The sequence below is a fragment of the Papaver somniferum genome, unplaced genomic scaffold (assembly GCF_003573695.1).
Source record: "Papaver somniferum cultivar HN1 unplaced genomic scaffold, ASM357369v1 unplaced-scaffold_107, whole genome shotgun sequence".
Lineage (NCBI taxonomy): Eukaryota > Viridiplantae > Streptophyta > Magnoliopsida > Ranunculales > Papaveraceae > Papaver > Papaver somniferum.
In genome coordinates, this window is record NW_020619603.1 from 10,322,210 (window position 1) to 10,338,311 (window position 16,102).

Consider the following 16,102-nt stretch of genomic DNA (forward strand, 5'->3'; position numbering starts at 1 on the left):
TGAACCGAGAGACTGGTTTGACCGGTAACATCGAAAGTATATGGTTGATAATATCTTCAGGAAGGTTCTCCATTGTTGCTTTCCTTTTTCTTCTTTGTAGATATATTGGTAGATAAAAATATGGTGTTGTCAATATTTATCCCAATTACAAAATCAAGGTACGGTTTCCTTATAAAACACCAACTCTAGCATGTTATAGTTTAGGAGGAAAATTGTGATTGGAGAAGGGTTGATTTTGCTGGAGATAATAGTCCTAGCAAGCTGACATAACCTCGACGTGCATAACAAGTAAAAAATTGTTCCTAACTGACAAGATGTTTCCGTAAAGCTATATATAGTATATGTAATGCAAAAAGACCCTAACATCGTCTGCGGCCACAAAGAAGAAACAGGACATAATGGTAAGAACTAGAAAGAATAAGAAAAGAAAACTGCCGAGCCTTCCTGATGATCTTATCTCCGTCATCCTATCGAAGTTATCAGTCAAATCGATCTGTCGGTTCAAGTGCGTTTGCAAACTCTGGTATGAATTGTTCAAAAACACCAAGTTTATTAAGATGCACCTTCATGATGCTATTGAAAACGACAAGTTCAGTGTCCTGCTTGAATACGCGGGTGGATATCATGAGATCGTAGATTTTTCATCTTACCATATGGCTGTTGAAACTGATCTTCCAAGAGATACGTTAGTTGGTTCTGTTCTGCCTGTTGATTCATGCAATGGCCTAATCGTCTTATCCAGCCGGAAACCTAATGGGATATGCTTGTGGAATCCATCAACTCAAGAATACAAGAAAATACCGATATCAGCATCAAACTATGACGAACATTATGGGCTTTGTTTCGATTGTAAAACTGATGCTTACCTGTTGTTCAAAATAGTGGTAAGGTTTAAACAGTATGATGATTCTGAAATTTAGTAGGTTAGGCTCAAATATATGGAAATGCATTGGAAACGTACCTTATGTTATAAGTCATACTAGTCTTTGTGTGAAGACTTTAAATGGAAGTATCCATTGGACAGGAGATACTAAAGTTATAGTTTCTCTCGATATAGTTGAAGAGCAAACCAAAGACATCCAAATACCCAGTTGCTATCTAGACGATGAATTGGTCTTGTGTTTTGATTTGGATGTGGGTGTCTTGGGGAGGACCTTTGCCTATCAGCTAATGCTGAACATAAGATGGATCTGTGGATGATGAAAGATTATGGAATTATAGATTCTTGGACAAAATTTTTCACCCTTTCAAAATATGAAACTAATTTATTTTCATCAAGGCCCCTGCATTATCTCAATAAGAATAGCGAGATACTATTACATGGAGATGTACTCACAGATGATGAAGATTCATGGGAGTATGATCACCTTTAGCACTTGAATTAACATTTCAAGAAAACAGAAAACCAACATTCAAAAATTAATCTACAACACGACAAAGAGAGAAACACACAAAAGTTTTGGATCACTTAAATTAAAGGAATTTCTAGAGAAAATTTGTCGTTCCATGATGAACTTGGCCATTTTGGTGATACTGTAAGGAAGTAGTAACCCAGTTCTAGTATTTTTCTCAGACTTAGCGATACCATAGATACTCTAAACCGTTTCAAGCACAAGGATAAAGAAAATTTGTAGATCCCAATATACCCAAGGCCAGATAGCTGCAGATAAGCACAAGCCAAAAAAACAAAGATTGTGCCCTGGCCGCCACACCTTCGTAACTTCAAATATCCGGATACTGCTAGCTCAACCATCTGCAAAAAGAATTTATAAGAACCATGCCATTTACCCACCTTTGATATTTTGGTAGCCTTCAAAGATCCACCCGAACCGAGTGAAACTAGACTTCCAACAAAAGTAGACGCATTAAAATGTTCTGGTAAGCAGGGGATATCAAGAGTCACTAGTCTTCCGCTTTTTGGGTCATATGAGAGTAAAGCATCCTTGCCTAATAAACGTACACCCTGTAATAGAATCTCCCCGTCCTTATTGAGATAGTTTAGAGGCCGCAATGAATCAAAATGTATTGCATCTTTCGAAAGGCTGAAAATTTTGGTCCAAGAATCTGTAACTCCATAATCTTTCATCACCCACAGATGCATGCTATTCTCCATAACACACAGTACTGATAGGTAAAGGTCCTCCCCCAAAACACCCACTTCCATACACATAGACGGGTACCATCCATTGTTTAAATAGCAACTGGGTATTTGGATCTCTTTGATTCGCTCTTCCACTATATCGAATGAAACTATGACTTTCGTTTTCTCCATCCAATGAATAATTCCATTTAAAGGCTTCATAGAAACCTTAGCAGGATATATGTTGCGAGGTAGTTTTCCAATGATATTCCATGAATTTGAACCTAATCAACAAGCCCAAACTTCTGAAGTAATACTACTACATTGTTTATCGGCCACTATTCTGAACAGCTTATAATCTTCAATTTTCGAATCGTAACAAACCCCATATTCGGAAAAGATCTGTTAGAGAAAATGAGTTTATAAAATAGTTTGGTTTTTGGTCTTGGTGGGATTGGAACTTAGGATCTATTGGTCACTAAGGACACTAGCTCATTTTCACTATTTGTGAATGAACCTTTAGTCCCACATAGGAAAAACTAAAGATGATACCTCTCCATAAGTATTGAAAATTTTGATATTAGAATGGCCCTGGGGTCATTAGCACTTTTGTGCGAGGGAGAGGACTTAGGCAATGGGATAGTTGGTGCAATCATACATTTTCACATACGCGCGCCGCCGTCCGTGCGGGCCGGGCTCGAGCTCGGGTGTGGGTGTGGGTCTGACCCGGCTAACATTGCTTGCAACGGGCAGTTTTATCCTGGATACGAACTTGACCACAGGGTATAGGCATCACTCATTCTTGAGGCGCACCGGTCAAATATTGTGTTAAGGACAGCGTGTTGAACACGTGACTCTGTCCTCTGTTTGCAGTCCAATTGAGTGTCTATTTACTTTCCAGAAATTAATCCTTTTATTCTTACATCTTTCTTGAGTGTTTTATTGTTACAGTCGCAACAATCTTAACACGATATTTCTATTTTCTATCTGTAACAATGGGTAAGAACGATGTTGAAAGGCCTGCAAAGTTTTCTGGAAAAGACTTTAAGAGGTGGCAGTCAAAAATGTTATTCTTTCTAAGTTACCATGAGTTGGAACCTTTTGATGAATCACTGAATGATGCTGGTCGTGAGTCTTCTTTAGAAGAATGGAAGAGGAACAATTACATGTCTAAAAATCATATTCTGAATTGCTTGGAGGATGCTTTGTATGATTTTTACAATGCTAAAGAAAACTTCTCTACTTTTGATTTATGGGCTGCTTTGGAGGCGAAATACCAAGCTGAAACTGCCGGAAGTAAGAAATTCTTGGTAGCTAGGCTTAATGAGTATAAAATGGTGAATGACAAATCTGTGGTTGATCAATTCCTTGAACTCAAGCAAATTATGAATGAAATTCTAGCCGAAGGTATGGTGATTGATGAAACTTTTCAAGTGTCTACTGCTATCGAGAAATTGCCTACTTCCTGGTTCGAGTACAAGAAGAAACTGAGACATGAAACTGCTGAAGTTACTATGGTTGAACTGGGTAAGAAAATTCAAGTTGAAGAATTGTTGTGCTCCAAGGAAAAAAATGTATCTTCTTCAAGGGACATGTCTTACAAAGCTCATGTGACTGAACACAAAGGTTCCAATGCTGATAAGAACCGAAACAACTCCAAGAAACCTCCAGGCAAGAATAAAGGTATGTTTCAGAAACCTAAATCTAGCATTAATAAAATTAAGGGTAATTGCTATGCTTGCGGAAATCCTGGCCATATGGCGGTTCACTGTAGAAACCGTAAGGACCTTAAAAAGAAAAATAATGCTAATTTGGTTGAAAACAACAAAGATGAATTTTCTGGCACGGTGTCTGAAGTAAATTTGGTAACAAATGTGAGAGACTGGTGGGTAGACTCTGGGGCTACCAAACATGTCTGTGGGAACAAAGAAATGTTCACCTCCTACAGTAAGGTAGGGGAAGGAGAGAAACTCTATATGGGTAACTCATCTGCAACTGCGGTTGTAGGAAAAGGCAAAGTTGGGCTCAAGCTCACTTCTGGCAAGACTCTCACTTTGAATGAAGTTCTTCATGTTCCGGACATATGCAAAAATCTTGTTTCTTGTGCTGTTTTAGATGATAAGGGTTTTAAAATTGTAATAGAATCTGGGAAATGTGTTGTAACTAAGGGTAAGGATTATGTGGGGCAGGGTTATAAGACTGAGGGTCTGTATAAGCTTAATGTAAACTCTGCTGTAATGAATAATAATGATTCTTCTGCTTATGTTTGTGAGTCTTTGAACGTTTGGCATGGTAGACTTGGACATGTAAATTATAAATCAATGCTTAAACTAGCCAATGTGGGCTGCATACCCAAATTTAGTTTGGAAAAAGAACACAAATGTGAAATATGCGTAGAATCAAAGTATGCTAGAAAACCTTTTAGCAAAAATGTTCATAGAAATTCTAAACCCTTAGAATTAATTCACTCAGACCTAGTTGACATGAAATCAGTTCAAACTAGAGGCGGTAAGAAATGGTTTGTTACCTTTATAGACGACTGTACTAGGTACTGTCATATATTGCTTAGAGGTAAGGATGATGCCTTAGAAGCATTTAAGAGGTATAAACTAGAAGTTGAAAACCAATTGAATACTACCATTAAAACCATTAGGTCTGACCGTGGTGGTGAGTACATAACTCCTATAGGAGATTTCTGTGTAGAACATGGCATAATACACGAGGTTACCCCTCCTTATTCACCTCAGTCGAATGGAGTAGCTGAACGTAAGAACCGCACCCTTAAGGAGATGATGCCATGTTAATTAGTTCAGGATTACCTTCGAACTTGTGGGGGAAGCTGTCCTCTCAGCCTGCTATATCCTGAACAGAGTACCTTTTAAAGGATCAGATAAAACTCCATACGAATTGTGGAAAGGTAGACAACCTTCTTTAGCATACTTTAAAGTGTGGGGGTGTTTGGCTAAGGTTCAGATCCCTAAACCTAAAGCAACCAAGATAGGATCCAAAACTGTTGACTGTGTCTTCATAGGGTATCCTGAGCATACACCTGCATATAGATTTATGGTTGTGAATTCTGATGTTTCTGAAATTGGTGTAAATACTATTATGGAGTCTAGGGATGCTGTGTTTTTTGAAAATTTTCCTTTAAAATCTGACTCTCGTAAGAGAGGTGTTGATCCCCTAGATGTTCCTTCAACCAGTCAGACTTTACCTTTAGAGGAAGATGAAGTAGAATTTGATCTTAGGAGGAGTAAAAGGGCTAGAACCAAAACCTCTTTGGACCTGACTTCATAACACTAGCAGAGTCTGATCCTCAGACTTATAGAGAAGCCATGACTTCTTCTGAAGCTCCGTGGTGGAAAGAGTCTTCTATTAGTGAAATGGAATCCATCAAAGAAAATGATACATGGGAGATAGTAGATTTACCTCCAGGGTGTAAGGCCATAGGATGTAAATGGATCTTCAGGAGGAAACGTAACATAGATGGAACTATTCAAAATACAAGGCTAGGTTAGTAGTCAAAGGCTACAAACAAAAGGAAGGTGTAGATTTCTTTGATACTTACTCACCCGTTACGAGAATTACTTCCATTAGGATGTTAATTGCTATAGCCGCGGTTCATAACCTAGAAATACATCAAATGGATGTAAAGACAGCTTTCTACATGGTGAATTAGATGAAGAAATTTACATGGAACAACCTGAGGGCTTTGTAGTGAAAGGTTGTGAAAACAAAGTTTGTAAACTGAAAAAATCTTTGTATGGATTGAAACAAGCACCTAAACAATGGCATGAAAAATTTGATCATGTAATGTTTTCTAGTGGTTTTAGAATCAATGAATCTGACAAGTGTGTATATACTAAGCTTGTAAATGATGCCTGTGTGATTGTATGCTTGTATGTTGATGATATGCTTATACTTGGTACAAACATGGATGTAATTAATTCCACTAAGAACATGCTGAATGAGAACTTTGACATGAAAGACTTAGGCCCTGCAGATGTAATCTTAGGGATGAAAATTAGGAGAAATTCTAACGGTTATAGTCTTAGTCAATCTCATTATGTTGAATCTGTGCTTAGAAAATTCAATCATTTTGATTGTAAACCTGCTTATACTCCGTATGATCCTTGTTGTAAACTCAAAAAGAACAGAGGTAATGGAGTATCACAACTTGAATACTCACGAGTTATAGGAAGTATGATGTATTTGATGAACTGTACTAGGCCAGACATTGCTTATGCTGTGAGTAGGTTAAGTAGGTATACTTGTAATCCAGGGCAGGAACACTGGGATGCACTTTTTAGAGTGTTGAGGTATTTGAAATACACGTTGACCTTTTGTTTGAATTATGAAAGGTATCCTCCGTCCTTGAGGGATTTTGTGATGCAAACTGGATATCAGACTCAGAGGAGTCTAAGTCTACGAGTGGATATGTTTTCACTCTAGCATGTGGGGCTGTTTCTTGGAAGAGTTCCAAACAGACCTGCATATCTCGATCCACTATGGAATCTGAGTTTATTGCGCTAGATAAAGCAGGAGAGGAAGCCTCTTGGCTAAGATGCTTTTTAGAAGACATTCCTCTCTGGCATAGGCCTGTGCCGGCTATATCTATACATTGTGATAATCAAGCTGCCATAGCTAAAGCTAAAAACAACTACTATAACGGGAAGTCTATATATATAAAAACAAGACACGATACCCTAAAACAACTAATCTCAAAAGGCGTTATTTCCATTGATTGGGTTAAGTCCAAAGAGAATATCGCGGACCCTTTGACGAAAGGTTTGTCCAAGGAGATAGTTAGTAATGCATCTAAAGGGATGGGGCTTAGGCTCATTAAATAAACTTTCCATGAAGGATACTCAACCTTGCTGACTGGAGATCCCAAGATCAAGGTTTCGAATGAGAAACTAATTTGTGGAAGGTCAAGGTAAACACTATCGGAGAATTCATTCTCTGCCCCTTCCCTATGGTGTAGACGTGATAGTGTGACTGCATGTGAGGATGACTTTCTATTAAGTCTTGATGAGTTCTATAGTTTCAATTTTAGATTGAAGTGGGGTGTAGCAGTAAACACTCTTGATAGAACTCACCTATCTGAATGTGGAAGTGGGTCGCTTCCTATGAGAAAAGAGCTGATTCTCTAGAGCATTCTGAGAAACGGGATTTGTCCAGGGCCAAAAAGGACAGAACGACACGAACTCGACAGCACCTAGAGAGATATCACGCGTGGTTATTATCGCGGATTACACCAAACGATGGTAGTTCAAGACATCGCGTTCACTGTCCATCAAGTAGTTCCGGCAATTTCTCACTAAGCAAAGGTTCAATACCTCATGGACACCTCTTGCCTAAGTGGTATTTCTCGCTTTCCGTTTTCTGATTTTTTATCGGTATTTCATTCATGTTGGGGATTGTTAGAGAAAATGAGTTTATAAAATAGTTTGGTTTTTGGTCTTGGTGGGATTGGAACTTAGGATCTATTGGTCACTAAGGACACTAACTCATTTTCACTATTTGTGAATGAACCTTTAGTCCCACATAGGGAAAACTAAAGATGATACCTCTCCATAAGTATTGAAAATTTTGATATTAGAGTGGCCCTTGGGTCATTAGCACTTTTGTGCGAGGGAGAGGACTTAGGCAATGGGATAGTTGGTGCAATCACACATTTTCACACACGCGCGGTGCTTCGCACCGAAGCACGCACGCCGCCGCCGTCCGTCTGTGCGGGCGGGGCGGGCGGAGCTCGGGTTCGGGTGTGGGTCAATCAAGACTTATCTTTTTGGCAAAACTTCTAAATAATTATTAGAGTTAATTAGTGTTTAGGTCCTAGATTTTTGTATGTCTTTGCGTTTGGGTCCTAAGTTTGTCCGTCTTAGTATTTGGGTCGTTGACTCGTTAGTCAATTAGTCAATCCGTTAGGATATCAACGTCCATCAGTGAAATTAGTTCATGAAATAAAGCACCATCCATTAGATCATCAAGTTTTTCATCAGCATGATCGTATCACAGTCTAACACCAAGGAGATTGTCAATGGAAAATGGGAGATGCAATAAATCAATGACGAGTATTATTTTCTAGTAAGATTACTGAAGCCTGATTGTTTACATATTAATTAATCCATTCCCCTAATCTTCAATACTCAAATTCTACAGTAACCAGAGAAAAAAAAAGAAAAAAAGATCAAAAACATCGAACTAAATCAAATACTCACATCATTCAGTTTGAGTTTAAGCAAATTAAAACAACCTTGCCACTGTTTCACCAATTACATCATCAAGAAAAACATTAAATCACTTACCATTTCATTTCATCTTCAATTATCTTCTAATAATAGCAGTAGTGCCAAAATACACATAAATTATAGTCCAATTGAACCAATCAAAGCCCTATTTTATCCCCAAATTTCGCCTCCTAATTTTCCCCAATTCTCCGCCCTAAAACCATCATCATACTTCCTGCCAGAATAGAATTCTTTTGGTCAGAACCATTTTTTTACGAAACAACCATTATAAACTTTCAAATCATTTTCAGATCCGTCATTTAATTGAGCGGGTGCTGGTAAGGGTTCCATTTCTGAATTTTCCTCTTGAATCTAGCCATTAAGAGCTTCTCCTACCACATCGCTTTCACCACCATCAACTCCATTTCCCACATATCATCATCTCAATTTGAAAAGACCCCCAAATCCAGTTTGAGATTAGCAATCATCTTGTTAAAAATCAATCTCGCAATGCTAAACAATTGAACTTCTGAGTTTTCAGATCGGGTAGCTTACTTTCGTTGGTTTTATATCCGAGTAAAAATGATTGATTTTGGAGACGTGGGGCGTTTATTTAAGGGATAAATATAATCTCACTAACGGACGTTGATTTCTTAACGGATTGACTACTTGACTAACGGGTCAACGACCCAAATGCTAAAATGGACAAACTTAGGATGCAAACGCAAAGACATACCAAAAGCTAAGACCCAAACACTAATTAACTCTAATTATTACCTAAAAGATTTTAAGAGAAAATAATTTTCTCTTAATTGTGGGGGGGCGTCTGACCCGGCGAATGTCGACATTATGTTTATTTCCGTTTTTATGTCGACATTATGTGCATGACCGTTTTATTGCTGTTACAAAAAATCTTGAATTTAATTCGAATTTATTTTGTTTTTAATTCAAAATTTATTCTCTCTTTAATTCGCCTTTATTGCACAATCAATTCGACCTCTCTCTTCTCTCCTATATAAACGATCACATTTTTCATTTCAACTTGTGTCCAGAAGAGCTACTATCCTCTTCTTTTCGTCTTCTCCCCCTGTGTGGTCCTTTATTTTTCATTCTGTGCGCAATTGCTGTTGAGGTCATAAGAGTGGGCAAGTACTGTAGTGCTAACAGTGCTTGCAACGGGCAGTTTTATCCTGGATACGAACTTGACCACAGGGTATAGGCATCACTCATTCTTGAGGCGTACCGGTCAAATATCGTGTTAAGGACAGCGTGTTGAACACGTTGTCCTCTGTTTGCAGTCCAATTGAGTGTCTATTTACTTTCCAGAAATTAATCATTTTATTCTTACATCTTTCTAACATCTTTCTTGAGTGTTTTATTGTTACAGACGCAACAAAATCATACAAGATGACTTTGGTCTCGGTATTTTCTTGTATTCTCGAGTTGATATATTCCACAAGCAGATCATTCCGAGTTCGTAGTCATTAGGATTGTAAGTGTATGAGGCAACTAGACCATCGCAAGAATCAGTGAGTAACGTACCAAGCTCAAACTTAGTATCACGTGGGATATTAGTTACAACAGCCTTATGGTAATATGAAGATGTTACATCAAAATCTATCGTATGATAAACATCCCTTCTCGAGTTATCGACAGGACAGACTATACATGTATCAAAGAGTAAGACACTAAACTTGTTGTTTTGAATAGCATGTTGATGGTGCATCTTAATAAACTTAGGATTTATTAACAATTCATACCAGTGTTTGCATACACACCTGAAGCGAGCTATTGATTTGACTGATAACTTCAAAAGAATATTATTAAGGAAAGTGTAATACTTTCCAAGACCGTAGTGGTCAGTTTATGGAAAGTATTGTCCATGTAAGTCACTAATGTGAGACTGATAAGGTAAGTGATATATTAGGAAAGGATTGTCCATGTAAGTCATGATTTTGAGACTTATAAGGAAAGTCTCAAATCCGTGTCTTAGGAAAGTTTTGAGTCTCCAAGTTATCGGTCATGTATAAATATCTATAGAACTACTATGAATGAAATTAAGAAAGGAATTTACCAAAGTTTTAACATGGTATCTTCACTCGAGAAAATAGTCCATCTCATCTTCATTCATCACAATCATCCTCCTCAGGTACACCGTATCCTTTGACATGTTATGTTAGTTGTGATAAATTTTCTACACCGTATAAGAAATTTGTTGCAGCTATAACTGCGAGTTCTGCACCTCCCAATTTTAAAGAAGCAATGAAACATCCAGGATGGCGGAAAGCCATGGAAGAAGAAATACGAGCACTAGAAGAACAAGATACCTGGGTTTTGCAAGAATTACCGGAGGGTAAGAGAGCACTAGGAAGTAAATGGATATATACAGAAAAGTATGATGAAAATGGGAATTTGGTTCGTTTAAAAGAAAGATTGGTGATCTTTGGAAATCATCAGGTGGAAGGTTTAGATTACAAAGAGACCTTTGCACCTGTAGCAAAAATGACAACAGTGCGCACTTTTCTAGCTGTTGCAGCTGTTAAAAATTGGGAAGTACATCAGATGGATGTGCACAATGCGTTTTTACATGGAGATTTGGAGGAAGAGGTGTATATGAAAATACCACCTGGATTTGCGAGAGGTAATCCTAATATGGTATGTAGAATGAAGAAATCGTTGTATGGTTTGAAACAGGCTCCACGTTGTTGGTTTGCAAAACTATCAACAGCTTTGAAGAATTATGGTTTTCGGCAATCTTATTCAGACTATTCTCTCTTCACTATGATCAAAGGAAAGATGCAACTTAATGTTTTGGTGTATGTGGATGATTTGATTGTTGCAGGAGATAATATAGTGGAGCTAAATAAATTTAAAACATATTTGGGACAATGTTTCAAGATGAAAGATTTGGGAAAATTAAAATATTTTCTGGGCTTGGAGATAGCTCGCAGTAAGCAAGGCATTTATGTTTGTCAACGGAAATATGCATTGGACATTATTATGGAGACGGGGTTATTAGGAGCAAAACCAGCAGAGTTTCCAATGGAAACTAATCATCGTCTAGCTTTGGCAACAGGGACGTTGCTGAGTGATGCAGAAAGGTATCGACGACTGATTGGAAGATTGATTTATCTGGCTGTGACTAGACCAGATCTAGCTTATTCTGTGCATATTTTGTCACAGTTTATGCAGCATCCAAGACAAGAACATTGGGAAGCTGCACTTCGGGTAGTTAGATATTTGAAAAAGAATCCTGGGCAAGGAATTTTGTTGCGCTCTGATAGTAGTCTAAGTTTAAAAGGCTGGTGTGATTCAGATTGGGCAAGCTGTCCTTTGACTAGACGATCGTTGACAGGATGGTTTGTGCTTCTTGGAGATTCACCAGTGTCTTGGAAGACCAAAAAGCAGTACACAGTTTCTCGGAGTTCAGCTGAAGCAGAATACAGATCTATGGCTGCAGCTACTTGTGAATTGAAGTGGTTGAAGCAATTACTAGGTGATTTGGGAGTTTGTCATACACAGGGAATGAGTCTTCTTTGTGATAGTCAGTCGGCATTGTATATTGCTCAGAATCCCGTTTTTCACGAAAGAACTAAACATATAGAAGTTGATTGTCATCTCATCAGGGATGCGATAGTACAGAAAATTATTTCTTCCTCTTATACTCCTACGGGGTTGCAGTTGGCGGATATCTTCACCAAATCATTAGGAAGAGTTCAGTTTCAAGGTCTTTTGTCCAAGATGGGCATTTGCGACCTGCATGCTCCGTCTTTAGGGGGGGTATTAAGGAAAGTGTAATACTTTCCAAGACCGTAGTGGTCAGTCTATGGAAAGTATTGTCCATGTAAGTCACTAATGTGAGACTGATAAGGTAAGTGATATATTAGGAAAGGATTGTTTATGTAAGTCATGATTTTGAGACTTATAAGGAAAGTCTCAAATCCGTGTTTTAGGAAAGTTTTGAGTCTCCAAGTTATCGATCATGTATAAATATCTATAGAACTACTATGAATGAAATTAAGAAAGGAATTTACCAAAGTTTTAACAAATATCAATAATAATATCTTCAGTAAGGCCAGACAATGTCACCATTATGTTATTATATTTCTTCCTTGTAGCTATTGGAATTTGCAAGGTGAATCTTGAGTCTTATGCATATTATATATATATATAGCGTTGTCCCGTATCTTACCAATCAAAGTACGGTTCCCTTATAAATACCAAGCCCTTATATATTGGAATCCGTGTCCTACTAGAACTCTGAATTCCAATACTCCATTGTGATGAGTACTTTCTGATCTTATTATGCTTGAAAAAGGAAATCTCACCGTATATCCTGAATCTGGACAAATAAAAATCTATTTGAAGAGTGATGGATCATAACAATGCTCATTAAAGCTATCAACACGAAGATTTGAAATTCAAATGTTCAAATGAAGATTTTGCACTGTAAAAGATAACAAAGCAATTTCAACGATAGTTGAGTTGTTTCAGTGAGCGGTGAGGCCTAATATCTTGTAGTATAGTGACGTAATCATGAAATTGCTCAGGCAGATTAGACCACCGGTAAAAATGTAACTTACCAACTGATACCAAGTATTCAAAAAAGAAAAGAAAAATAGTTTACTAGGAGACCAAAATCCTCTCACTGTTTAAGAGGTGTACTCATTTCACATTTGATCCAAAGCCTAAAGTTACAACAAGTTTCACAATGATGCAACTTGGCGATAACTTTATTTTTGTGATGGCAATGGTGCATACAACCGCTAGCTAATTGAGGTTTGGTAATTTGAATTAGCAGTAGTGGTTGTTAAGGCCATCTAGTAATGGATTTAAATTTCATCCCTTTCTGTTCCTAAGAAAACGGACCCAAAACATGTTCCGATCCAGGTAAATTGCCAATTTAGCAATAAGTGCCCAATAATTTTAGAATGATTTTTTAGGGATCATGATTTTTTTGGAGACCATGGTCTTATTAGGTCACCTTCTCTATAGTTATAAGGGATGTCCTAAAACATTGAAATGACTAACCTACCCTTAACTTAATTTAATTTAAAACCAACGCAATAACCACCTCTCTCTCTCTATATATAACCACCACCTCCTCTCACCACCACCTCCCACCACCTCCGATTACCACCACCACCACCAATCACCGATTACCACCACCACCTCCAATTATCACCACCAATAACCACCGATTACCACCACCACCTCCGATTACCACCACCACCATTATATATATATATAGCTTAATTTAAAACATTAACAAAGATATTCTCACAAACCCATTACCTGTCATTCGTTTTTGGTTGAATAAATGAGAACTAATCATCAAAATAAGTTGAAAATGGAAGTTGCAGAGATGTTTAATGGAGTTTTTCTTTCAGTAAAAAGTTCGGTTATCACAAATTATTTTTTTCTTAACCGAACTCAAAGTTCGGTTGATTCGGAAAAAAATACTTTTAACCGAACTCTTTATATTAGACAATACAAGTCCATAAGTTCGGTTCGTTCGCAAAATTATTAAGTTTTCTTTGTAACCGAACTCTACCTATAAGCCAAGTTCGGTTGATTCGCAAAATATATTGAAGTTTGCGAACCAACCGAACTTCTAACACTAGGTTACTTTTAACCTGAAGTTCGGTTTGGAACTTGGTTGCGTTGAAGTTTGCAAACTAACCGAACACACAAGATGTACTCAAATAAATTGTCAAGTTCAAAGTTCGGTTACCTACCATTTTATCCTAGGTAACCGAGCATTGCACTGTACGACCAAAACCTCCATTAACGAGCGAGTTCGGTAACCTGCGTGTTTGGAAAACGTAACCGAACTACACTTTCAGGTGTGTTCGGTTACATGTTCTTGACATATGGTAACCGAACTACACTTTCAGATGTGTTCGGTTACATGTTGTTGACATATGGTTAACCGAACTGGCCCAAATTTACATAAAAAAAATTCATTTTTTTGAAAGTTTGGAGCAATTCAACCAACATTATCTAAGTTTGAAGCATACCTGGGTACCAAAATACCCTTCCTCCGGTTGTGGTTGGTAAAATCCATCGTTTTTCATGTTTTCCTTCTTCATCTTCTCTAACTTTACTCTCTCAATAATTCTACTTCTTTAAAAAAAAACTCATCTAATTTTTTAATCTCACTAATTATCTTTAACTTAATCATCTCACTAATCATTACACTAACTATTATTAACACTAGCTAATCATCACCCAAAATTAATCAGGAGGGTAATTTAGGTATTAATATAAATATCTAGATAAGGGGTGACATAGATTTACTTCTAATGTCTTTACCCAAAATAAAACCATGGTCCCCCGAGAAAAACCATGGTCCCAAAAAATCGTTCTAATTTTAAGTACCGGTTCATTTTCAGTTTTTTCTCTAACTTACCAGGCCCGTACCTAATGCTTAGGCAGAGTAGGCAGCCGCCTAGGGCCCCCGAATTTAAGAGGCCCAAAAAAAAAAATCCTGGTATATGCTACTGCATTGTGTATGGCCAGTCAGAGTACAAAGGAAAAATAAATAAATGATTTTTTAGGGACCATGATTTTTTTGAGGGGACCATGGTTTTATTAGGTCACCTTCCCTATAGTGATAAGGGGTGTCCTAAAACGTTGAAATGACTAACCTACCCTTAACCTAATTTAATTTAAAACCAACCTAATAACCACCTATATATATAACCACCACCTCCTCCCACCACCACCGCCCACCACCGCCGATTACCACCACCACCACCTTCGATTATCACCACCACCAACCACCGATTACCACCACCACCACCACCACCACCTCCGATTATCACCACCACAAACCACCGATTACCACCACCACCTCCTCCCACCACCACCTCCAACGCATATTTAAGAAATGTAACAACATCAATGCAATCACAATTAAGTTCGGTTACATAATAATTTTATCGAGTATAAAAGACGCCAGCCGCAACCTGATTCTGCCATGGGACCACTCCGGAGGTATTTTCCAACAAACCCTTCACTTTAATTTGATTTTGATTGCTTCAATCGAATAGAAATCATCAAAATACGGTTTTAATAGGAGTTACAGAGCCATCTTCGGTTAGGCCGATTTTCCAAAAAATCCTAGTTTACTAACCGAATTTCTTGAAAATGAAGAACACGAAGAACAGTTCGGTTCTATTGGATTTAAAACTAAGTCAACGAACTCTCTGTTCAGTTGTTTCCCAAAAAAATTTAAAACTACAAAGTAACCGAACTCCACCCTTATAACCGAAAAAAACAAATCCAGTCTAACCGAACTGTGTTGTTGTGGCCACTATGTTGAGTTCCAAAATAACCGAACTTAGCCAATAGAGTTCGGTTTGTTCGCAGAAACTTTTAAAACTACAAAGTAATCGAACTTAGCCAATAGACGCTGGAACTTCACATTTTTGTTTGTTTGTTAAGTTCGGTATCTTCACAATTTTATCGCAGAAACCGAACTCAGAGTTCGGTTGGTTAGCTGTTAGGTTCAAGTTTGCGAAAGAACCGAACTTTGTAAACTTATATACTCTTATATTACGTAAAGTTCGGTAAAATCAAAAGTGTATGCAGTTTGCGAACCAACCGAACTTTGTACACTAAAGTTCGGTTAGTTGAGCACCAACCGAACATAACACTGTAACTCCTAGAAATTCTATAATTTGAGAGTTCGGTAACCTGCGTTTTTGGAACAAGTAACCGAACTACACTTTCAGATGAGTTCGGTTACTTGTTCATCTCACGGGGCAACAGAACTACAACTTCA

The 16,102-nt window shown here is 37.8% G+C and overlaps 1 protein-coding gene across 1 annotated transcript; it reads left to right on the top strand.

Moving 5' to 3' along the window:
* Positions 1-398: 398 nt before the first annotated feature.
* Positions 399-920, top strand: LOC113328041 (F-box protein At3g08750-like). Its single transcript, XM_026575135.1, has one exon. The coding sequence runs from the start codon at positions 399-401 to the stop codon at positions 918-920; it is 522 nt and encodes a 173-aa protein (XP_026430920.1).
* The last annotated feature ends 15,182 nt before the right edge of the window (positions 921-16,102 follow it).

Coding starts and splice junctions, on each gene's coding strand:
- LOC113328041 (XM_026575135.1), top strand. CDS start 399: ATGGTAAGAACTAGAAAGAATAAGAAAAGAAAACTGCCGAGCCTTCCT.